The 27,043-nt window shown below is 37.0% G+C and overlaps 1 protein-coding gene across 1 annotated transcript; it reads left to right on the top strand.

Moving 5' to 3' along the window:
* Nucleotides 1-3,053: 3,053 nt before the first annotated feature.
* LOC311266062 (uncharacterized protein) lies at nucleotides 3,054-9,319 on the top strand (the record flags this gene model as incomplete). Its single annotated transcript, XM_084368246.1, has 4 exons — nucleotides 3,054-3,140; nucleotides 4,116-4,439; nucleotides 4,524-4,808; nucleotides 9,189-9,319. The coding sequence occupies exons 1-4, from the start codon at nucleotides 3,092-3,094 to the stop codon at nucleotides 9,317-9,319; spliced, it is 789 nt and encodes a 262-aa protein (XP_084224372.1). The 5' UTR covers nucleotides 3,054-3,091.
* Nucleotides 9,320-27,043: the final 17,724 nt, after the last annotated feature.

The raw sequence follows: 27,043 nt of genomic DNA, 5'->3' as shown, positions 1-27,043 counted from the left end.
AACATGGTAGTGCACGTACAAACTCCGACCGGCTGACTTTTAGATGCGCTCTCTGTTGTGTGTTGGTATAGTGCTGCAAATGAGCGGTAAGCGTGTCAGTAAGGTCGCTCAACTTTCACAAGTGTGTTGCAACTTTCAAGGCACTTAATTGTTTTGCTAACAACACGTGCAGCAAGCTAGAATAGTGTCCAAAGATCCATTGCCATTAAATATACAATTTGTGAGTGCACACTATTTAATTATGTTAATATGCTACAGATTAGTTGACTGTACATCAGTGCAAGTCAGGAGGATGTTGATGTGTTAGTAAGGTGCAGTATTATCCATTTATGGTATAACTAAGTGCACATTGATATAATATAATAAGCAAACTTAATTTGTAAATTGTGTGACAGGCAGTTTTATTGATCTCATTAATTGGGCTGAAGTTGGTTCAGTTAAAATAAGTAGCTATGATGTAATTAACTACTTTTACCATGCTACTGTAACAACAGTTTCTTTTTATTACCTTTTTAGTGAGCAATTCTTTTCCTGAAGGATTCCATTGTTTATGTACAAGATTCCAGCTTAACCTGATTTGCCTCTCTTCCCTCTTCTCTGCAGCGAGTATAGTTTGCTCTGGATGTGGAGGTGTAAGGAATGTAGTGTATCTCTACTCTATCTAGTAGATATGAGCTACTAAAACATATTAGACTACAGCACCATCATAGGCAACGCTACCCATGCCTACACACAAACTGCCCATGTACTTTTAAGACATGGAATGCTTTGCACATTAATTTAAGCAGAGACCATCCTAAAGAAAACTCTCAGGAGTCCCTGGAACTGTCAACATTTAGTTGTCACTTGTGTGCTTGTCGTGATCTTCATACAGAGAGGGATTATTTTATATGCATTGGCGTTCATCTGAAGAGAAGTGAAACTGTTACTTGTATGTTTGGGGGTTGCAGATTTCAAACAAATATATATGGAACAGTTCACTCACACAAGCCAGGAGTAGTTACAAAGTAATTAAGCAAAAAAAAGCCTCATGTGATCCCACACACATTTTCAACAAGAAAGGCGATTGGTGGGAACGCCCATGAAAATTGGGCCTTACTAAGACTACTCAGCTGGTGAAGGAATATATGGTATGTTAATTTATCTTTCTCTTTTAAAGGCCTCTGAAGTATAATATCAGCTTGTCATAATTTGTTTTGATAAATTATGTTCACTTCAGCTGTTTTAGTCATATTGTTTAAAAAAAAGACATTTTATGAAAAGGGTTATAATGAACACCAGTTAAAAAAAAATCTCTTGTTAACTGTTTTGTCACAGGCGGATGATGTAAACAGTCAAACAGCCATGGCAGAGACCGTCTATGGCATCTATGTCATCTGACCAGAAGATGCAGAGCCCTCTGATACACCAGAGGATGTTGGAATCATTCTGGAGGGGGTGACGGTACTCAGTGAGTTGAGGAATGTACCTTTTGCATCGGCCATCTTGCTTGCCTTTGTGTATTCTCTGAACCTGAGTTACCCGCCAGAACTTAGATATACGTCCGAAGCTCTGCAGAAGATAATCCTATGGAAACAGTCCAAGTGGGAAAGTTCAGGCCCTTAAAACATTTCTTTCCTGTTGAGAATAAATGCTCACCTGAGGCAAAACGCATGTATTTGCCTTGCCTCCCTTTTGTTAAGGTGTTTTCACTAGCACAGTAAACATTTGCACTTACTAAATCTTGTACCTGAAGTTTTAAGGGACAGTTTGGATTTATAGATTTGGGGTTGTATAAGGGGATTGATTATACGTAGATGACCCTTTTTCCCAACAGCATCTTTAGTTCAGATCATCAAAGGCTTTTTATAATGCTTTTCTTTTACCAAGTACTAAGATCTATTCTAATTATGGTTTGAAAAGATATGGGGAACTGTGCGGAATTTTTGTTTTAGTTAATATATAAGAAGTGACAAATTTTGATTTTTGTGTCGTATGCAAGTGTAAAACATTGTTCCTAATCATTATGTTTCTGGAAATATTTTTTCCTAGCATAAGGTTTCACCCTGCACAAAGAAGGCACTAGACTGAGTTGAAAGTCAGAAATGATTCTGTTAGCACTTAAAAGTATAAGGCAAGCTAAGCTGTGTGTTTGCATTTATTATGGTTTACAAGCATTTGTTTCCACCCTCAACGCTAATCAGGCAAAGCACTTTAAATACAAAGTACTGCATTGTATTCAGTTTCTCATTTAAATAAAATGAGCGACTGTACATTTCTTGTTTTCAAGCAATCACCAGTGTCAAAATTGCTCTATTACTTATGTTTACACCGTTACGCCAAGTATGTTGTGCACTTTAACCCCAATGTGCCTCTGTTGCCTTTGGGAAATACAGTTTTTTGACAACATCTCTTTGTCTTTGTTATGCTTCCCCCCTTGACACCAAGTAAACGGTAGACCTTGTTGAAACATAACCTTTTTGAGTATGAACTCAAATGTAATACTTAAAATTGCCTTAATTAAAACATCAAAAATATTTCCATGTGATTAAATGGTGTTCTTTAAGCATTAAGCATGTTTGTTGGGCAAACTTGATTAACTGGGGTTTCAGCAACTTAATTCAAAATAGGACGATCAACCCTATTAAATTAAGTTAAAATAAACACTAATGAATAAGTTGAATCAACCAAAATAAATTATATTAACCCAAGCTATGTAAATTAAGTTTGATCTAAACCTTGCAAACAAGTTGTATTGACCCTAATAAATTAAGTTGAACCAACTTAAGTACTTTACGTTAGACCAGTAGAATTGCTTAATGTTTAAAGTAAGACATTTAACCATGTGGAAATACTTTCCATGATTTTTTAAGTTCATCCAAAGAGTATATTTTTTGAGTGTACAGGATGTGTTAAATCAGTAAAACATCTTAAAGAGGAACTTAATTAGAGAAGGCACTCGTTACATCATGAACATGGTGACATTGTGAAAGTCTATGTGGTTTTGATGGGAAAAACACAGCTGTCACAAAGACTGTGGTGTTTCTGTGAGAACAAAACAGGAGACACACACTGTAGCGGTCAGACAGGACAACTGAACAGAGACTCTATAATGTCCATCTTTGTGATACTGGGACTGCTGGTCTGTGTAAAGGCACAAGGTAGGAAAAGAAAACTGTCTAATTAAAAGTTATTGACAGATACAGCTGTGAGCAGGCATATTAAAAATGTTAAACTAACTCAGCGATCACATATGTAAGAAGAAAAACGGATTTCGACTTTGAGAGGAGAGAAATATGAAGTAGTTTCATTACAGTGAATATTCCTGCTTCTTTGTGTGCATTTAAAGTTGTATTAACTTGGAGAATAATGGTAAAGCCCTTTGTTTTCATGTCAAGCAACGTCTTAACGCTGAACATTTTGAACAGGCTGAATAGGACGTCAGCAGGAGCAATAAGATGGGAAAATAAACATTTTCCAAGCTTTGATAAACTATGATAAACATCTCTGCTTCTTCTTCATTTGGTCAAAAATTAAGCCTGCTTTAAATCAGGGATGCACAATATGGATTTTATTTTTCCAACCAGTACCAATAACCGATAATTATAACTGATAACTTACTGATAATTGCTTCTCATGGCTGATACCAAAAAGCTGACCGATGATTAACCTTTTTTTTCCTTTTTTTTTAAAAAATGTACTTAACCTGTAGTTTACTCACACCTGAGGTGAGGAAGGCTCAAACGTGGAGAGCAAAAATGGATGATTTAATGTTGTTTGGCTCTGCAGTCTACACAGCAGTGTGCTGCACTTCTTCTTTTCTGTGTTTATTGACTAAATGCAAACCAATGTTAGAGGAGCAGCCTGCCTCATACTGTATCGGAGTGCGTAGATGCTTGTTGAGTCGTTGAATGCAATTTGGCTTCATATTATCATGCGCATTTGTAATGATGTTTTTTATTGTTTTAACAGATGCCTGTGTATAACCAATTATATAAATTTCCCCACATCGGGCCAATATTTATTGTGCCTTCCTATTTTGAATTATGTTCCAGTATTTCAGAAATGAAGGGGGGAAATGGAATAATGTTCAGTTCTGATGAAATACCTGTATCATGTGTTTACTGTTTTTACAGGGTCCAGTGCTGTGACTCCTGTGTTCGTGCAGAAGGGAGAGGATGTGATGCTGAAGCTCACAGAAGCTGATGGTCTGGAGGACAGTGCTGTTATTTGGAACTTCAATAATAAAAGTAGTAATGAAGTTTCAATTTTAGTCAGATGGTTTCTTCGTACTGAACCAAAAGTCTCTCCAGATTACACAGGAAGGATTGAGTTTACTGTGAAAAAATACTGTGTGAAACTGAAGAATCTACAAGAGACAGACAGTGGAGTTTATACTGGACAGGTGTTCACGGGTGTTGATGTACAAACAAGAGCTGAATACAGCGTCACAGTTCAAGGTGGGTTTGTTCACATCTGAGACACCAAAATGAATTTTCTGCTGTCATGTTTCTAAAACGTTTCACACCTTTTTCCCACCTCAGATCCAGTGTCTCCAGTTGAGCTGACAGTGGACTCTGTGTCCAGCAGCTCAGACTCCTGTAACCTCACTGTGACCTGCAGCACACAGGACTCTCACATCAGCAGCACTTTTACATGTGACAACAAAACCTGCAGTCAGGAGGGAGGAGAGAGATCAGAGGTCACGACCTCTGGTGCTTCTCTCAGAGTCTACCTGGTGGATGACTCAATCGCCTGTAACCATAGCAACCAGGTCAGCTGGACCAAAAACATGACAAAGATTTGGGATTTCTGCCCCCGACATGATGGTAAGATGTAAGAACAAAACAAGCAACTGATAATAATACACAGTTTGGAATTTGGTTAAACTTAGAGAGTATCAACATTTTCTATGTAAAGTAAACTTTTATTTAAGTCTTATTTTGATGGTAATAACTTAAAAAGTCCAGTAAATGACAACCCAACCTGTTTCATTTTAGTAATTTAGTTTAACTGCGTTTTCCAAAGTGTGAGCTATTTGTCTCATTGTGTATTATTAAGTAAAGAACATATAGGCCAGTCATTGAACATTTCAGTAAGAGCGAATATATCTGTTAATTTGAGAAGCAAAATAAAACTCAACTGCGCTTTGCATTTATTTTGACATGTAGAAGTTACAGTGCTTGTAAGTAAACTACAAAATACAGAAAATACTATCCACACACATAGAGAGGAGTAAGCATGCATCAGCATGGAGGTGCTCTGGCTCTAACCTTTTTAGTCCAGGCAATCTAGCTCATTTTGGACCAAAAAATAGAACTAATTGTAATAGAATTTTTTTCATCATACATCATTTCAATGAGGTGTCCAGAACAACATACTAAAAGTCCTAAGAAATTCTAGGTGGGGAAATATGTTAAATTCTCATCAATCCAAGATGTGTGCCAATAAGGTCGGACAATAGTACACCCCAATGGGGCTATTTTTTTCTTTTACTCCTATCACAATGAAACTTTACACAATGAAAGTATCCATGAAAAGTAATTTTTTTTGTATTACAAGTTTCTTTGAAAATGAATTTAAATATGCAAATGAGCTATACACTAATCGAAATATGCCCAAAATACACCCAAATAGGCTTAATTTTTTCCTTTACTCCAACCACAATAAAACTTTACATAATGAAGGCTACATGAAAAGTTACAATTTTTGTATCACAAGTTTCTTTGAAAATGATACTAGTGGAATATGGTATGCTGAGACAGAGGCAATTCTGTGAGAAAGTATCTAACAACACATCTCCAGTGGAACCTCAAACTCTACCACCAACATCAACAGCTGCAAAGTTCCATCGTCTTTGCGTATTTTACCAAATGATGGAGTGAAAAGGTAGAAGTGAAAGCATGAACCCAAAAGACTGGGGATGGCATGTTATGGATGGTAGATTTATGCCAATAATGACTGATCAGCCTGCTGCACCACCAGAATTACTGGATGTAGTCCGCTGTAGTTGCAAGCAAGACTGCAGCACAAAGAGATGTACATGCAAGAAATATGGGCTCCCTTGCACTGCCATATGCAGAGAATGTCGTGGTACTAGCTGATACAAACTGCCAGTTTCCTGATTTATCAGATGGCTATGAGCGGGACTAAGAACCAAAGAAGAATCCAGCAACCGAAACAAACTGAGATATAATAGTAAATAATAAACAGACAGGGGAGGATAGACATGAACAGAAAGCATGGGCAAGTACTAAAACAAACCAATGATAAACATAAATGATAATCAACACACTAAGGGCCGGATCTACTAAAGGTTTGCATGTATTAAAACGTGTGCAAACTCCTTGCACACGCAAAAAATTTTACAAACTGATTTACTAACAGTGCGCAAAAAGGGTTGCGTCTGTCAAAGTTGCAAAATAGCATGCATTCAGTTAGTACGTCTGCAGCAATGAATATGCAACATGGGGCGTTTACACACAATTGTGCGTGTTATGGGTGGAGAAAATATATATTTATATTAATTGAGCATACGCAAAGTGATTTATCAAAACTGAAAGCAATTTTGCTCATAGAAACTGCATCTATATTTACCACGTCTCAAAGGGAGGTGCAAACGGTTTGTATGCGTAATTGCGCACACATGGCTGCGATTATTGTTGCAAGAAGGAGGCGCCGAGAACGCATTTTTCACCCTCGTGTGAACATTTTTGGGATGAATGGGGAAACTATCATTAGAACATATCGCCTATCCAGCCTTGCCATTTTGGAGCTGTTGGAGGAACTCAGAGCGGATTTGGAGCCAGCTATGAGAAGGAGTCATGCAATACCTGCAATAACAAAACTCCTTGCAAGTTTACTATTATTATTATATTTATATTATTATACGCCAATTTTTCTTTTGTTGTTCTTCTGATGTCTTGGTACCTCCTTCTCACTTCATCCACTGTTTCCACAGATTTTCTCCCACATGGCGTTCCTTTGCGCGACCGTCAGATTCCTTTGCTGCAGCTCATTGAAATGTTTATTGGCTTCCTCTACCAACACTTCTAATTCCCAAGGGCCGAATTTCACTTTGCGATTTCGTTCTCTCAAACTCGCCATGCTGAAAAACCATGAAAAACACTAAACCCTCATTTAAATAGGCGTGTCTCCAACACGTTTGCACCTGTTGTCATTATCGCAATCACTTAGTAAATCGCCCGCAAACCACGGTTCAACCCCACACGCAAATTTCTAGATTGCCCACGCAGATTAGTACAAGCAATTTGGGATCTTAGTAGATCCGGCCCTAAACATAAGGCCGGACAAGGACTTGCAGGGGCTAACACTAGGAGAGATATGGGCAAAATGCAGGGAACCAAAAGCACAGGGAAGTACTCTAGAGTAGAACAAAGAAACACACAGCACACAAAATAAGCCCACAAAGACAAAGGGAACATGAGGACTTACATACAGAAGGACAACAATTAAGGAGCGTCTAGGAGCAGAGCGGGAACAGGGAGGTGCTGGGGTACCAGAGGGCAAGGATCTGGGGAGGGGAAATAAGCCTGGGGCAAGGGAGCGGAGCACCAGGGGGTGCCTGAACCAAGAGGTACAGAAAAAGAGCAGAGGATCCTAAAAACAAAACTTAAAAAACTTTTTTTTTTAAATCTTAAAAGAACAAAACCCTAAAAAAAAACTTCCCTTTTGTTGCTACCTTGTTGTGGTGGGGAGGCTTGTGTGCTTCCATGACCCTGAGCGCTATACCCGTAGGTTCAACCAAGCCAGGCAGGTTTCAGGTTAGAGGCCAGTCCAAAAGCAACACTGCCATGAGCCATTGGCAGTAGGATGGTTGGGTGAAGATTTGACGGAAATATGCATCTGTCATGTATGAATGGTGTTTTTGACATAATTCCATTAAACAACAATATTTTGATTAAATTGTTCATGAAAATCTGATCAGTGTGTTTTATATCACACAACAAAAACATTTTAATTACAATACATTTTGTGGAAAGACGGTTTTCGTGTTATGAAATTTGGGCATATTCAATTAGTGTTGAGCTAATTTGCTTATTAAAATTCATTTTCAAAGAAGCTTGTAATACAAAAAAAGTTACCTTTCATGTATACTCTCATTGTGTAAAGTTTTATTGTGGTTGGAGTAAAGGAAAAAATTAAGCCTATTCGGCTGTATTTTAGGCAAATTTGATTAGTGTATAGCTCATTTGCATATTCAAATTCATTTTCAAAGAAACTTGTAATACAAAAAATGTAACTTTTCATGTATACTTTCACTGTGTAAAGTTTCATTGTGGTATGAGTAAAGGAAAAAATTAAGCCTATTTGGGTGTATTTTGGGCATATTTCGATTAGTGTATAGCTCATTTGCATATTTAAATTCATTTTCAAAGAAACTTGTAATACAAAAAAATTTACTTTTCATGGATACTTTCATTGTGTAAAGTTTCATTGTGATAGGAGTAAAGGAAAAAAATAGCCCCATTGGGGTGTACTATTGTCCGACCTTATTGGCACACATCTTGGATTGATGAGAATTTAACATATTTCCCCACCTAGAATTTTTTAGGACTTTTAGTATGTTGTTCTGGACACCTCATTGAAATGATGTATGATGAAAAAAATTCTATTACAATTAGTCTGTCGTAAAACGCTATTTTGCCTGGACTATTTAGTCATCCCAAGTGTTCGGACAAAAACCCACCGTGACTTTATGGAATGGCCTGCCGGAGAGCCTCAGGGCCGCAGAGACTGTTGATGTTTTTAAGAGCAGGCTCAAGACACACCTTTTTAACTTAGCTTTTAATTGATCTCTTCTTATCCATCTTCTAAACTCCTTTTAACTTGTCATCTATGGTGTTTTACTCAGATCTTAGGTGTTTTTTATGAACTTTTAGGATACAGTTTTAAGAATGGTATCTTAGCTTTTTTCTTTTAGTCTCTTTCTTAATATTCTTAACTACTTTTAACTTCTTTTAATGTTGATTTTATCCTGTTTTCTTTTTATCTTCTAGCTCCAGTATCGGGTCTTTTAACTTGTACAGCATTTTGTGTTGCATTTTAAATGTATGAAAAGTGCTTTATAAATAAATAAAGTTTAAAGTTTAAGTTTAACTGATTGTATTACTTCCACTCCTCTCGTGCTGTTGTGCGACAGCCTGGATCAGTTTTGTAATGAAACAAGCTGTTTTGATGTGTTCCAGGTTCAGAGTGTGTCTCTGATGGTATCTCTGTGTGCCTGCTGAAGATGATTGTATTCTCCGTCGGTCTGATCATCATGGTGTCCGCCATCATTAGTGTTCACGTCATGGAGAAGCTCAAGAAACAAAAGTGACTAAAGTTAGTACATTAATGTAGTGATTTAAAGGAACAATATCTGCCTTCAAATGTAGTGGAGTAGAAGGATACTTTTTTTTCTTTAGATTCTAACCAAGACTTTTAAAAGTGAATGTGTCATAATGTATGCACACTTTGACCAGTAATGTGCTGTAAAGTCTATAACAAATGACATTTCAGGTCTTTGAATGTGTACAAGATACTTTAAAGATTCTTCACAGTTCACAGTTCAAAGTCAAATACTTCCGTAAACAAACAAACTCATGCTAAACGTAATAGAAAGCACATATAAAAGCATGCACATTGAACACAACATTAAAATAATCATGCAAAAAAACCAGTAACTCATAAATAATAAAAGCATTCAATGACATGCACCGAAATATTTCTGACCCTGTTACACATCCTCCATGATTGTCCTTTAAGAAAACCTGTTTCATCCTGGTGGAGTGGCTGACTGGAAGCAGCATGCAGTCTTGCTTGCGTATTTTGCAACTTTTCTTTACCATGATAGTTTAGTAATAATACCATTTAGAAAATATCTTCAGTTTCTTTATGTAAAGTTTTAGTTTCTTTATGTAAAAACCTCAGTGGGCTTTATAATCTGTACAGTGAGCGACATCCTCTGTCCTTAGACCCTTGATTCAAATGAGGAAAAACTTGCCATATACTGTTATACCTGTATATATAACATATTCTTAAGTTAAAGGTAACCCGAGTTTTTGACCACATGTAGGACTGTAGAGCTGTTTTTCTGTTTTTTTATGAGTGGGTCCCTGTTTTGTTTATATTGTGCAGTGTGAAGCCCACAGGGGGACGTGCACATTCCAATTTTTTCTCTATATGTGTGAGATCAAGACCAACAACATAAAAGAAATAACCTTGATCACACTATATGTGATACTGCATGTGGTCCTACTGATAATATTCTTAAAAGGATTGCATGTGTTCACTTATAATTCCCAACATTTGTTTTGGCATTTTTTTTTATCTTTGGGTAAACTCAGTGGTGCAGTTTGTGCTACATGCACCATTTTTGGATGCTAATTAAAGCCTTAAACTCTTATATTTTTGCTGATTTTGTGGATAAGTAGAAGCTGAAATATTATGTGTCACAGACTTTTGTCCCCCCTCTTGTATACTGCTAACTGTATTTCATTGCCTCTGTACTTGTATTCAGTACAATGACAATAAATCTAATGAATCGAATCTAAATAATCTTGTTTAATATTGTGAGTTTTTCAGCAAGGAATCGATCAGAGCTTCTGTTTTTCTTCTGTTTAATGACACTTTTTGCTCAAAATACTTTACTGAAAACCTCTTCAAGTCTACAATAAAGAAATATTTGATTCTAAAGTGGATTTTCAAAAAAGACTAAATTCAATTCTATCGGTAGAAACAATGATAACACTATAAAAGGCTACACAAAAATGTGAAGACCAGAAATGACTTGATCATCAATTAATTGTTAATTCCTGAATAACTGTTATTCAAGGACTATAGTATAGAAGATATTGAATTACTTGAGAACAGACTTGGTCTGGGAGATACTATGTTAATGAATCATTAGGTAATGATTAGTTCATAAATACCTGTGAGTCGACATACTGAACACCTTCTTCATGAGTTACTCCTGATCAATATGAACCAGCTGCTGAGAGGCACAAACTAGTTACTACTTATCAATTACTAATTAGCCTACTAAATCATTTCTAACAGTTTCTTGTTTTGTACGCCTCAAAGTAAAGTGAAACATATTGCTATCATATTAGCTTTAAGCTAGGCGACACAACACATAGTCATTAAGTATCTTAAACAACAGTGTAAAAAATAGAGGCCATAATAACAGAAGAACAAAACAACTCCTGCCTTCATGTTGTCTTTAGTCAGTGGGTCATCCTTTATTTGTTTCTTTGTTGAATTAAAATTACATGCAATATGATGCAGCACAATGTCTAAAAATACAAAGCACACTGGCCAGAACTCATCTTGTTCAGTTTTAGTGCCCAAACTGCATGTTTATTTATGCCACACTAAGATTATTAGCCTAATAGAGTGGTGTAGGGATGACGTATTTTTGTAGTCTAACCTGGAAGTTAGTATACTTGAACTGGATTTGGATGAACACCACTTCTCTGATTTTCAAAGTGTAAATTAAATCACTAGAAGTAAAAAGCTAATGTTGGGCACATGACTTCAGTGTCACCACCACTAAGCGTCTTACTACACAAATACTATACACATTTTCTATAAACTGATCAATGTACAAGTTGTAAAATTAGAGTTAGAATAGCTTGTAACTAAAGTCGGCCTGTAAAGACGAACTAGTGAGTAGATGAGTCTCCGTGTTCGGTGTGATGAAGTTAAATATCTGTGACAACTTCTTGAGTCTCATTTAGTCACTTGTTAGCAACCGATGTTTTTAAGACACATGTAATTTATAATTAAATTGTGGGACATTTAATGATGTATTTTATGTCGTAAAACAAAACATGTAAAGATCTTAATCTGTAGAAACCACAGACTATATTTCAGTTACTTAGAAGAAAACCAATTTAAATCTAGATCTAAATCTATTTTGAGACGGAACCGGAAATGCAAAAATGCTAACTGATTTCTAGGTACAGACTACACCACTCTGTGATGTACAACACTATTAAGCCTATTAAGAATAAGGACACATAATCCTGGACCACTGGGTGTATACATGCATAAATACATACATATCTATACACAGTACACATGTACATGCAGATAAATGCCTAAGTACCCATATATATTCATACTGTATATCCACGTAAATATACACACAAACATATATAATATAAATGCATCTATCCAAACCTAATCTGGGGTTCGAGATTTCATCTTGACTGAAACAGCCCATAATACTGGTACAAAGATAATAGACTAAAAAGGCTCTTCATGACATTTGAATTCATATATCACATCTAACCTGATAATACAAAGAGGAACTTATGAGAATGTCTGATGTTTAGTAACATTTCTTCATTGTTTTACAGCTATTTACAGAGAAATGTTTGTGTATGAGAAAAGTCTTTCTCGAGCAGAGCAGGTTACATAAGGTGTGATTTTAACTCTCAGTAACTGTGATACAAGGTGTGAGGGTGGGGATCAGTATGTGGAGTACAATTCCTGAGGAATCATTTCAGGACCTGGGAGGCTTTTCTACTGAATCATACAGGCTCTCTGGCAGAGTGTTGGTTCTAGCCTCAGTGGATCTCTTAGGTCCAGTGTGAGGCTCCACCAAGCTGTAGATGGAGGTTGGAGAAGAAGAATCACTTGTTAGATCTAGATGTTGGGCTGCAGCTTCCACCTGGTAAATAAATCAGATAAAACATCTTCAGCAAAAGTTGTTTCCAATTTTTACTTTACACTATTTGTAAAGGTGTTATTATACTGTACATGTGAAGTAATCTCACTATGATTAACCTCAGCTCATACTGTATGTCTGTGGCTGTAAAACACATTTTAGATGGTTTTCTTCAGCAGCAGAGGGGGGTGTGGGACATGGTTTCACTGTGTCTAAAAATGTGAGAACAACACCCTGCAACTAAAACACACACACATAAAGAAAGCACCGCTTTGGCAACACATACAGAACATTACAGTTAGTAAAAACACTGCAAATTAAAATGTATTTGTTCTAAGACTGAAAATGAAGATTTCTGGTTCTCGGCGAACAGTTTTCTTTGTTGCACTTTTCATTAAACTATGACATGGCTTGAAAAAGCATTTAACACAAGTGCAGAGTTTTCTGCTCACAATATTCTCTACATTCACTCTGTGAGAATACGCAGTACAAACTTCTGGCGCCTTATGAAGTCACACGCAGCTCAATCCTGACATTACGGGGGGGCAGTGACAACAATGTGATTTTAAGCATCTTAAGATTGGGTCCCCTCTTCACTGTCAGCATGGCCACAATAAAGCTACTGAGCAGCTGCGTTTTTTAACATGTTGGTACAACACTGAAGTTATTTATCTTTCAATTTTCCAGTATAGTTTAATGGCAGTCATCAAAGTTTCCTCTACATTTACATACATTTAGTGCAACGGTAATTTTGGCAGCATTTTTGGTTTCACCTTCAGGAATTGGGCTTGAGAAATGTTTGGTTTATCATCCCCCCATGACAGTAAAATTAAATATCCATCCTTGCATGTAGCTTAGATTATGATGTTTAACCAACAAACAGAAGCAAAGGGAGGAGAAAATACATAATGTTAAATACCTAAAATATCCTATGTAAATCACATTGTTGCAGTGTTGTCTCTTTGTGACTATTAAACGTTTTGTTATTTTAAGAGTTTTGAGAACACAACACCTTCTGGAACGTTTGTGCACTGTTTCATAAACTCAAACACAGTTTGCGAGACTGTGTCACCTACGATATTCTCAGAAATGGACCCTTTTTTCTAATAATGCATTCAATTGATTAAAAAAAACCTATGGTTAAAGGTAAGCAACACATAAGCAGCATAAAGCATTAAATGAAACATGCAGCAGTTTGAGTGGACTAATTGCCAGACCTCTGCAGCAGGTTTGGATATATCGTAGTCTATCTGGAGATTCATCAGGCTCATTGGCTCCAGAGAAAACATTTGAGTGCAAGCAAGCAGCACAACCAGTGACATGGCAGGCAGGAAGCGAGCAACAGGACCTGGAACAGCAGATTAATGCAGAAGTTAAGAGCAAGAAGTCTCAGGCCACTTTGTCAGGTAAATGTATAGTGACTGGTGTGCATAGGGAAATTAAATAGAATATGTGAGGCTCCACTTTTTGACTTTGAAAACATTTCTTTATTTTGTACATTTCCCTTAAAGGTCCACTTCATAAAACAGTTAATCTCATTCCCAACCATTGTAGGTTGGGTCGACCGCAACCCCGAAGTGTCTGTGTTTGATGACTTTGGAATGAGACTCAAAAATCAACTTACTTACAAACTGGACCTTTAAACTCAGTCTCAGTTGTTAAGTGACTCAGAACCTGAAATTCTGTCATTTGGTTTGTCTGTCTGTGTTTTTGTTGTTTTTGAGAGAGATTAAAAAAAACAAAAAAAACTTACCTCAGGAACTGCATACACTGTATTTTCGATGCTCTCGGTTTGTTCTGCAGATCAGTCATAAAAAATACATGCTGCTTTAATTTACAATTCATTTTAGAGCTTTAGATTTTTAGGTTTTCCTGCTTAATTGAATTACATTTACATTTCTTGAGGTGCATCTATATTAAGTCTGAATGCACATGCACAACAGCACATTTAAAAACCTCTATGTGTAGGATTTTTATATTGTGCGAAGTTGTTGACTAACCTGAGATCTGATGCTAAGGATGAATGGGCTAAAGCACAAGGACAAGTGTAATTCTGAGATTGTCTCATTTTTCTGCAGTGAAAATCAGTTCTGGTTATAGAATAATTCAAGATGCAATAATTACTTTTACTAAATCTATAAATAAGGGCTTTAAGTCACACTGTTCGTGGTAAAGAATGAACAGTTGTGGATTCCTAACCATACAGTGTGAAGGGTCTGTAATATTGTGGAATATGTAACTATTGTAATTGCATTGCCTACAAAGACAAAGGGGGTTTATGTGTATGGCAGCTAGGACACCATAAACAAACAGTATTTTGTAGATTTTACTTTGCAATTCTGTGTTAAAATGCACACTTGGACTTACGTTTTCTTCTCCATTGAAGATAACAACAACCTGCTGCCGCTATTATGATGAGAAACAAAAAGGTGATGGAAACAGACACAGCAGCAACAACACTGTGATGTTTAGGATCTGTAAAAATAAACAAAACCAGTTTAGATAATGATACCACATCTTTCCAGCCTGTCTTTTAACATACTGTAATAGAAATAAGTCATGTGTCAGCAATGCATATTTCTTTGCTCTATTTTAATTTGTCGAGTAGATTGAAAATAAAAGAATCAACAGACTGAAGTTTTCATTAAAAAACTGTGTCACTAAAAAAGTGATCTGTAATAAGGAAACATTTAATTAAAAATAAAAGTGAATCATTTGAATAGCATCTCTGTTTTAGATCACTCTGGTAGAGGTTAATTATGGTAGCTCCTTCTGCAAGTCAAAATCAAAATATTAGAGCCCAACTAAAAATTGTTGTTTAACTTCATAACCTACTAAATACTAATACTCCTCTACATATACTTGTTGGGTTTCCTGTCCAAGAAAACATTGTTTACAGCAGTTTACAGTAAAAGAGGTCGTCTTGAGACAAGGTCAAAAAAAGTTAACAAGTTTTGGACTGCAAAACATATTTTTAAAATGCATTTTCCAAAATTAGACTAAATTAATGATGTCATTTTTATTTTCATTATTATTATTATTATATTATTTAAAGGTGGTTGTTTTGTTTTTCAGTCTTACCATCATGTCGGGGGCAGAAATCTTGAATCTTTGTCACATCTTTGGTCCAGCTGACCTGGTTGCTATGGTTACAGGTGACTGAGTCTTTCACCAGGTAGACTCTGAGAGAAGCACCAGAGGTCGTGACCTCTGATCTCTCTCCTCCCTCCTGACTGCAGGTTTTGGTGTCACATGTAAAAGTGCTGCTGATGTGAGAGTCCTGTGTGCTGCAGGTCACAGTGAGGTTACAGGAGTCTGAGCTGTTGGACACAGAGTCCACTGTCAGCTTAACTGGAGACACTGGATCTGAGGAGGGGAAAAGGTGTGAAACATTTTAGAAACATGACAGCAGAAACTTCATTTTAGTGTCTCAGATGTGAACAAACCCACCTTGAACTGTGACACTGTATTCAGCTCTTGTTTGTACATCAACAGCTCCCATCACTCGTGCAGTATAAGCTCCACTGTCTGTCTCTTGTAGATTCTTCAGTTTCACACAGTATTTTTTCACAGTAAACTCAATCCTTCCTGTGTAATCTGGAGAGACTTCTGGTTCAGTACGGGGAAGCCATCTCACTAAAAGTGAATCTTTATTAGTACTTTTATTATTGAAGTTCCAAAAAACAACACTGTTCTTCGGACCATCAGCTTCTGTGAGATTCAGCATCACATCCTCTCCCTTCTGCACAAACACAGGAGTCACAGCACTGGACCCTGTAAAACCAGTAAACACATGATACAATAAACATCACCAACAATATATGGTTATTTGGTCTGTAGGCTGAATGTTACCTCATTCCTACTATATTTCCACATAACACATTGGATCATCAGTTCAAAATTCTGAAGTACCTTCAGCTCCTCGAGGCTTATTAATGGTCAGAAAATGTCTTTAAAATACCTTTGAATTGATTTTGTCTTGTGATGGATGGAGGATTTTAACTAGTGAAACTGAGCCCAGTGAGAGTAAGATGTTAGTCAAAGTGTTTCTCATTTCAACATCACAGTCTTTCCACTCTGTCCCTTTAGAAAACAGCACACAAAAACCTCACAATAACTATAAGAAGAAGAAGTGTTCATGTGTGAGGAAAATATACTTTGAACAAAATGTTTGCAATATTAGTTTCATAACAAAAAAGGAATTCATTATTAATTATTGAGTTCTGCCTTATCTGTGCAACAATGATACCTGCACTGTCATGACTCTGCTTCTGTAGTTTCTGTTTTATTTTGAAGTTTTACCCTCATGTATCATGTTTTGCTTTTCATTTCCTCCCAGTTTGATTTCCCAGCCTTTTTCTGTGTCCACCTGTGTCTTGTCTGTAATCAGCCCTTGTGTGTATATAGTCTGTGTGCTTCCTCTTGTCTTTGTTAGTTTGTCCATTTTCTTGTCCAGTGTGTCACTTGTGTTGTCCACCTGAGCTTCTTCCAGTTGTCCTCCAGTGTCTCTGTGTGATTGTTTTTTTGCTCCTCATAGTTTTCCTGATTTCAAACTTTGCTTTTAGTTGAATTTTGTATAAGCTTTTTGTGTTGCTCCTTTCGATTTTTGTTTGTTTGTTTGTTTGTTTGTTTGTTTGTTTGTTTGTTTGTTTTGTTTTGTTTTTTGGTTGCAGTTATTCTCTGGATTTCAGCTTCTCACTGGAAGCTTCTGGTGTTTTTGCATTTGGGTCCTCACAATATTTTTGTAAGAATTTTTGTAGAATTCATAGCCTACAGAATCGATTTGTTTTTGATATTGTCATGGATTCGGAGAGTGAAAAACTATTGATCTTCTTAATCATATGGACTCATTTTTAGTTTGACAAAATGGTTCTATCATTATAATTTCTAGTTTTCTTTATTGTGGTGACAGCAGCAGCTGGTTGCCAGTTTTTCCATTATGTTCTAAATTATTCATGACAATTTTGCAGCTCTTCAAAATACAGGATGTGTTCAGAGCATCTCTCAATAATGCTGCCCCCAGTCCAGTGTCATTAGCATTATAAGTCTCAAGTTGAGTCTCAGTGCATACAGACAGCTCTTGTTTTCACTTGTTCTTATTATATACTAATTTCTGGAACAGACAGGGCAGGGGACAACTGCTCATGATTCAGGACTTTCCCACATTTTTCAGGATGTCTGATCACTGTAGTGCTGAGTCACAACAAGGTGCTCCCCTTGTTGTCAGATACACCTGGAGCCAAAAGTATAGAAACTCTGCATGTTCAGATGTAGGAAACTGTGTACATGCATAACAGGAAACATGCATACGCTGTCTTGTCATCAGAGTTATAAAACCCCACATACGTCTGCTCCTACATGATTTTTCCTCATACACCTCAATCATCCTAAAATTTTACGCATAACCATCCCCATTTACAATAAACGGCGTTAAACACATCTCCAATCATCTGGTTTACATATAAAGGGCCAGAATTTAGTAAGTAATTCTACAGTAGTAATTTTACAGACTGTGAACTTGAAGTAACGATTGATCAATTCGACAGACGAAAACAAGTATTATTTGAAAACTTAGATTCTGGCATCAACAACAAAATTAAGCAAGTGGAAAAAGTGGTCTGATTTTAAACGAGGCAAGGAGGCTCATCTTTGCACATGTGATAGTGTGCTCTTTCCTGTAGGAGGAGAGGGGATCCCCTCTCTCCCTGCGATTGATGAGCATTCATCATCATAGGCCTGAACATCAGTATGGTCCTTGAAAACTCACTGAAGCCTAAATTCAGCATTGGCAATGTCCTCTACCAATGCCAAAGTTGTCATTGTATGATGTGGCACCAGTGCCGGCCCTGACCAACTTGGTGCCCTAGGCATCGCAGTCAGTTTCACAATCAATTTTCATACACTCACACAGAACCTGCATGTATGTATTCAAGATTTTATTTCTTTTAAGTCAAAAATATCACACCAAATAAAAACTGAAGAAAGAAACAAGTGATAAATTAAAAATACAATATAAATGTGTCACTCTGCTGTGCTGAGGTAGAGGGGACAGGAGCACCTGATGCTGTGTCACTGGGGGTTTTGGGGAAATATTTTAAAAGTGCATCTGAAGAGAGAAGAGAAGTATATGTGACCACTGGATGTTACATTTTAATAAAAAAACAGATGCTTGGTGTGTGCTATACATAAGACTAATATAGACTAATAATGAAAATACGATGAGATTCATTCAACTTTATCGTATTTGCAATACAATTCAGTCTAACCAGAGTGCAAACAGCAGTAAAGTGCAGTGAAATTTATATAAACAGTATATATATATATATATATATATATATATATATATAATACACTTTAACTGCACTTTAACACTGATGTAAACTTTAACAAACATAAACTGTGACACAATAAACCAAAGGCTAACAACTACCCTATTACTTATAAAGGGGATGGAAAACTTATAGCATTTTAACTGACAGACAAGCAGGAAAACACGGCCAACAGGTTAAAATAACACCTGAACAGGCCTAACGTTAACTTACAAATGTTCCTGATAAATTTAAGGTGGGAGTAACATTAACTTACATTGACTCTATCTAATTACTGATTATTATACAATGCTACTATCATCCGAAGTGAGCTAGCAAGTTAACACTCTGCTCCAACAACGGTAACTACGATGTATTAAACTATTAATTTCATTCACTTCATCACATTGATGTTACTGTACCTCTATCTTTTTCACGTTTTTCTTCCTCTTCTTTCCTTCTTTTCCTTCCCTGGGTGCCGGATGGTTTCAGTCTTTTGGACATTGTGGTTCCGCTACAGTATCAATAAATCTCTCTCTTGGTCTTGGGGTCACGGTCCGATTCAGGCAACTCTGGTTCCCTCGGTTTTTTTTAATGGATTTTCGGTTAAATGCCTGAAATAAGGTCTGTGGTTACCACAGACTTAAGATATTTACACGTTTTGTTCGATGACATCAAATACATCATTAAGTGTCCAACAACTGAATTATAAAAACGTGTACGTGTCTTAAAAACGGCTGTATAGCTAACAAGTCTCTAATGAGACGACAGAAGTGGTCACGGACATTAAACATCATCACACAGAACACAGACACTCAATACTATAAAAGTGGTCTGATTTCAAGGGAGAGGCCAATAAGTAAATCTTTGCACACAGTGATAGTGTGCGAGCTCCTGGAGGAGGAGAGGGGATCATTGTGGGCCAGAACATCAGTACGGTCCCTGAAGACCTCCCTGTCACCTAAATTGCATATTGGCAATGTCCTCTAAGCCAAAGCAGCCATTGTATCATGTGGCACAGCCATTACACACATCTATAGCTCTTATATAGTGCCGTTTAAAATACCTGATAATAGGTCACACCTGAAGGTATTCTCACTCCCCAGTAATACAGAAAATAATTTTTTTTTATATAATGATCATTATAATTATAATTATCATAATGCGTACTGTCACAATCTCTCACAGTCTCTAATGCACTAATTAAACTAATCTAATGCACAGTTTCACCCTCTGTGGATTTTTATACATTTGGAAATCTGCGTGGAAAATGGCGTAAGTAAACTTTTTTGTGTGTACACATTATTATACATTTGACCCCTTCTGTCTGTTCATTCACCTCACAATTTTATTTCAACATGGGGCCCTCTGGTGTCTTCAGGGGCCCTATGCACTCGTATAGTCCCTTACCATAGTAAAGCAGTTTTAGTTATCTGAATTTTTTACACGTCCCTAACCATAGCACAGCTAAGAAAATTTAGCTGTTATAGGTTGTTTTTAAAGGCACTGACAGACCTATTACTTTTAGCAACAAGAAGCATAATGTGTCCGTAGCATACACTTGTGTGAAAAATGCCAGTTATTTAAAATTAATCCGGGAACACTTTTTGCTACAATAACTGAAAGAAGGACCATGAAACTGCACTGAGCACACAAAGGAAGTGCGTTGCAATGGCAAAGGTTTCGGTTCTTTGTGAAAAACGATAAAAATTCTTCATCAAATTGCAGCTGCTCTTCTCACTCTGGATTGGACCGACCTCCCAGATATTTAAACATGACAGTCCCTCTTTGTCAACATTACTATGTGATATCTTTTAGCACTGTATATTTATCTAAATTTAATAACGACCAACATCTAACCCTGAAGTCAAGTCCGTCGCGTCAGCACTGTTTTCCACGGCGCCAATACTGACCAGAATAGCTCCGAGACACTTTGAAATTGTTAGTGTGCTTCAGCATAAAATAGGGCCAAAAGCCAAGGATCATTTGGTCCTGATAACGAGTATTGATAAATGTATTTTTATTTTGAGTCAATCCCACAGACATGTTAATTCTCAATATAGAGCGACAGATGTCAGGATGATTAGTGCTTTGAAATCAGGAGCCAACCAAGTAAAGAGAATATATTTTTAAAATGGTTTAGAAGTTCTTGCCATAAATTGGTCATCAGTACAGTAGACTTTGTTTTTATATTTTCTTGTTTCTTTTATCTTATTCTATGTTCTGTTATTTAACATTTCTTTTAACTATGTTATTCTTCGTTTTGTCCACCTTGTGTTTATTATTACACATAACTGAATCTGTCACTTGAATCAGGGTCACTTGGCTTTCTTCCTCCTTGCATTTAATTTAATTTACTGTAGGTCTTTAACCATGATGTTTTAGTTCTGAGATACAACAATCAGATTTTCAAAGCAAAAGGAGGCAATCCAAACCATGAAACATTAGTAGAAAAAAGTTCTTACCTTGCATTTGAGACAGATACACCAGAAAAACAGCACATACAAGAGGAATGTCTCCCATTATAGCTCATGTCACAATCAATATGAGGAAGTTTCAAATGTCTGTTAAGGAAGAAGCTTGTAAAAAGTATTCACTGGAATTACCCACTCGAATCACCTGAGGGAGTAATTCCGCTTTTAGACAAAAAGAAAAAAAAAAATCTTTAATGTCAAAATGAAAACAGATTTAAAACAGAAGTAATGTCAATTACTTAAAATATATACTGTAAAAGAAGTGATTGTGTAAGTATTCACCCTCTTCAAGTCAGTATTTAGTAGATGCACCTTTGCTCTCAATCACAGCACTGAGTCTGTGTGGATACAGTAGGTCTCACTCAGGCTTACACATATGGACACTTTACTCCATTCCTCTGTGCAAAACTGCTCAAGCTCTCTCAGGTTGCACGGTGATAAGGCCCTTTTCAAGTCCAGCCACAAATTCTCTATTGGATTGGGGCTTTAACTCGGCCACTCCAGAACATTCACCTTGTTGTCTTTAAACAATTTCTGTGCAGCTTTCACTGTACACTTCTGGTCTTTGTCTTGCTGGAAAATAATTCTTCTACCAAGTCGTAGTTTTCTTGCAGACAGAATCCGGTTGTCCTCCAGGATTTCAATATATTTTGCTGCATTCATTTTACCCTCTACCTTTACAAGCCTTCCAGGGCCTGCTGCTGAGAAGCATCCCCACAGCATGATGCTGCCACCACCTTGCTTCACGGTAGGGATGGTGTGTTTGTGGTGATATGCAGTGTTTGTGTTCGCCAAAGATAGCCTCTAGTCTGATGGCCAAAAAGCATTTATTTAATTGACATTACTTTATAGAAATCTGTTTTGACTTTGACATTGAAGAGTTGGGTTTTTGTCAAAAAAGCCAAATTATATTGACCTTGATTTATGGTCAATTTATAAAAGCAAGACCAGTATCACAAAGATCAACACTATAGTTTTTGTCCAGTTGTCACTTTAATCACAAATCAGATCTTGATGAACAAATGATTCAAGTTTATGATTTTTACTGATGTACATTGTACAATTTGCTGAGAACAAAACGATGTAACAACAGTCAATGGAAACCAAAATCATCAACCGACTGAGGGCTGGATTCGATTTCACGCCAAAAATCTAAGTCTAAAAAATTGTAATCACAGGCTGATCCAACTTTATCACTGTGCACTCCCAACAACGTCTAGGAATGCTCCTGATGAGTCAGCGGATGGTTTCCTGGGGGGGATCTTCTAAGGACCTGGATCAAGCCATCAGCGAGCTCCTGGACTGTCTGTGGCAGTACCTGGCGGCGTTGGATGCACCAATACATAATGTCCCATAGGTGCTCAATTGGATTTAGGTCAGGGGAACGAGAGGGCCGGTCAATGGCATCAATGCCTTCTTCATCAAGGAACTGCTTTCACACTCCATAGTCCTGCACCAGGAGGAACCCAGGGCCCACTGCACCAGCGTATGGTCTGACAATCGCTCTGAGGATACCAACAGCAGTCAGGGTACCGTTGGCTATGACATGGAGGTCTTTGCAATCCTCCAAGGATATGCCTCCCCAGACCATCACTGACCCATCACCAAACCGGTCATGCTGGATGATGTTACAGGCAGCACAATGTCCACCACTCCATCTCCAGACATGTGCTCACTTTTATTTGCTTCCTAAATGGACACATTGATATCCCTGATGTTTAAATGACTTGGTGTTATGCTGTGATGATTGAGTGTTCCCTTAAATTTTTTGGAGCAGTGTATATTCTCATGTGAACTGCATCAGGTGTCTTTTTATATATCATTGCTACAATGCATCAAAAGAGGAGGTTAAATTAGATATTTGGTCGAACAACTTCATTTTGTTTTGCTTTTGTTTGGTTTTCTGTTCATTTTATTCCTGTTTCTTGGTGCATGATGATTATTGTTAAAATGATTTTGCAGGTTCCTTTTTCTTTCTCACACATTGTTTGTTTTCAGTGGGGAGCATTTACAGTTTATCACCAGTATCTGTCATGTTTCTGCGTAATCTAAAAATGCAAGAGGTGTGAGCTATGAGAGAGGAAGTGGTGCAAGTACGTTTAGCCACCAAGCTTAGTTCAAGTGTTAAAGTGAAGCAAAACCTGAAGTGATACAACAATTACACAGCACAAACTGCAGTATTTTGTAGATTGTTTGCTGTGTATTGACACAATTGTAGTGTTTTTTCTTTGTTTGTTTTCTGTCAAATAACGAAGATTAAAAATAAGATAACTCTGGTGCGACGTGCAGAACTAGTTCCTCTGAAGTGAACAAATGAAGCATAAATGAAGTGACTTTATTTATTCAAGTTATTCAGAAGAAACATTTTACACAGTAAAACAGCTTAAAGAGAATTTTAATTAGCGTATGTAGTGTACATGTAAACAAACTGAATTCACGGTGACGACCGGGTCTTAAGGACAAATATGGGACGAGTGACAAGTACAACAATGGGAGGTAAATCCAGCAAAAAACAGGAAGCTGGTGTCAGAAACCTATTCTATTTTTTATTTTAGCCTACTTTCCTATTTCTAAACTTGTTTTAATGTTTTGTTTTAATGTATTTTAAATGCTTTTACAGTAATTTTTATGCGCCTGTAAAGCACTTTGAGTTGCCTTACATCTGAATTGTGCTATACAAATAAACTTGCCTTGCCTTGCCTTGCCTTAGAGAAGTAAATCGTTCACATCATGAACATGGTGACATTCTGAAAGTCTCTGTGGTTTTGACAGGAAAAACACAGCTGTCACAAAGACTTTAACCCTGTGGCATTAGAACAAAACACAAGACACACATCATAACGGTCAGACAGGACAACTGAACAGAGACTCTATAATGTGCATCTTTGTGATACTGGGACTGCTGGTCTGTGTAAAGGCACAAGGTAGGAAAAGAAAACTGTCTAATTAAATGTTATTGATAGTTACAGCTACGAGCAGGCTTCTTAATAAACGGCATACAGTTAGTTCAGATTTTCAGTTGGCAAGAGGAGATAATGAGCTTTCATTTGTATGCAGTATATAACCATGCAAAAAATGTACCAAGTGATCACGTATCTAAGAAGGACTCGTTTCTAAGAAGAAAACAGAGTGAAGTGATTTCATTACAGTCAATATTCCTGCTTCTTTGCGTAGATTTAAAGAAACAGTTTAAGACTTTAAACAATTCAAGTCCAAAAGTATATTATCAGGTCGTAAACGTAACATTACTGCTTCTTGATGTGATCCATTCAACCTCCTGATTTAATAAAAAGCCTGATTCTCCAAAACAAATTCAGTAAACAAAAGCCTTGTTTTCACAGTTGGATATTAGAAGACAACCTATCTGCATTAAAAAATGTGTTGACTGATGTGAGCTAACGATGAGCAGTGGCTGAACGAGTACTGGAAGTGTCTACTTAAGTAGGATTACAGTTACATTACTGAAATATTAAATAATTACAAAACTACTGGTACTAAAATTATACTTTATTAAAAGTACAAAGCATTCTTGTGAAACACTACTCATGGTATTATTTACTTTTTAACCGTTGTTTAAAGCTATTATCAATAGCAGGTGTTCAATCAAAGAGGTTTCTGTTTCTTCAGCCTGAATTTCTCCAAACTCCTGTTCTGTTCTGCTCAGTGGTCGTGGTCACCTCTCCAAACCTGCTTCTGCTGCAGAGTTAAATGGGTTGTTGTCTGCATGTCAGGGTTTTCATTGGCCTGTTTGTGATCAGATAGCCTCATTGGCTACGAAAAAGCTGATGAAAGGTTTAGATATTAATTGAAATTGTACTCAGTATTCAGTTTTGATTTTTAAAGTAGCTTAGTACATTACATGGTAAATTTACAGGTAAATTTACAAGTAAATTACAAACTTGAAACAATACTAAAAAAAAGATAAAATACCCCCCAAAATGACTTAATTACAGTAGTTTGTATAGTTGTAATAAGTTACTTTAGTTGTGGACACATTGGTGCAGGTATAATGTATATTATTTTTAAACTATGATGGTTTATTGTGAGTTAAGATGTAATTTATGTTATGTAATGTCTATTTTTAATCTGGACCTTGAGTCTGTAATAAAGTTGTGAATTACTTACACCCCTGCTAATATGAAGAAAATAATGACAGACATCTTCATAAAAAAGAAATGGCATGTTACCAGTATGTTTTCATAATGTTAAGTCTTCTGAGCTTTTTTGATACATCATATTATTATTATGCTTTTGTCAAAAGTGACTGATACATTTCCGTCACACAGGGACATTGAGAACAATTTGAGGATCTTTCTCCGGGCCACTTTGACAGGAGAGCCAAAGTAGCAACGGATCAGAGCAGCTGAGCAATAATCTGGTTAAGAAGAGGGAGAAAGAGGACAAAGTTCAAGAAAGTCCAGTCTTATTTACAGGAAACAGAGTGGTAATAGTGCACAGTTGAAAAGAAAAAAAATACCAGTGCGAGTTACATCTTTCTCTCAACAGGCTGGCTCAGTTTCACCTCTATCCTGGGGCAAGCTGTGTCAAGATCAGTTATTAGTTGTAGCAACAACAGTATTGTAGTAGCAGTGGTAGTAGTTAAAATATTACATGTCTGGTCACTTCAAGTTTTGAACATACAGAATCATTGTGGGCCAGAAAATCAGAAAAATGAGCTGAAAGACATTTTAAGAACAGTTTCTTTCACTATGAGTGACTAATTTCACTTACAAACAGTCAAGTCATACATTGTAAACAGACATGTTGATTACAGCTGCTTTAAACACACAGATGATTTTGATGTCTGTTCTTCTTGCAGGTACCAGCTCTGGGACTCCTGTGTTTGTGCAGACAGGAAAGGATTTAATTCTGCATGTCAAGGAACATGTTGCTCTGGATGAAGACAGTGATTTTAGATGGAAATTCAATGGCAGTACAAATATTGTAAAATTAGATGCTAACAACGAAACAATTAGTTATGATGATTACGAGGGAAGAGTTGAATTTTCTGTACAAAATTACACTTTATGCTTGAAGAGTGTACAAAACGCTGACAGTGGACGTTACACTGCAGTTGTGAGTGCTGGAAAAGACAAAGTTGTAGCTGAATACAAGGTCACAGTTCTCGGTAAGTTTCTTAACGTTTTCAATGTTGCTCCACAGCAGCACCCTGTTTCAAAACCCTCACACCTGTTTATTTTCCTTCCAGATCCAGTGTCTCCAGTTGAGCTGACAGTGTCCAGCAGCTCAGACTCCTGTAACCTCACTGTGACCTGCAGCACACAGGACTCTCACATCAGCCACACTTTTCTATGTCACAACAAAACTTGCAGTGAGGAGGGAAGAGAGAGATCAGGGGGCACACCTTATCCTTCTTCAATGAACGTCTACCTGGAGCAAAGTGTCATCATCTGTAACCATAGCAACCAGGTCAGCTGGGAACGTGCCGAGCTGGAGATTAAACATCACTGTGAGCAACATTCAGGTAAGATTAAAAGACACTATAGCAAACAAATAGTGATCGACAGCTCAAATTTACTCATATACATTCAAACATTTCGCCTGACAAAGTTCTCTGGAGGCAGATTGGTTCAGTTCAGCCACAA

This window comes from Pagrus pagrus (genome assembly GCF_965226575.1).
Source record: "Pagrus pagrus genome assembly, chromosome: 12".
Classification (NCBI taxonomy): Eukaryota; Metazoa; Chordata; class Actinopteri; order Spariformes; family Sparidae; genus Pagrus; species Pagrus pagrus.
Note: the sequence above shows the minus strand (reverse complement) of the source record. Positions and strands in the feature narration are given on the sequence as shown.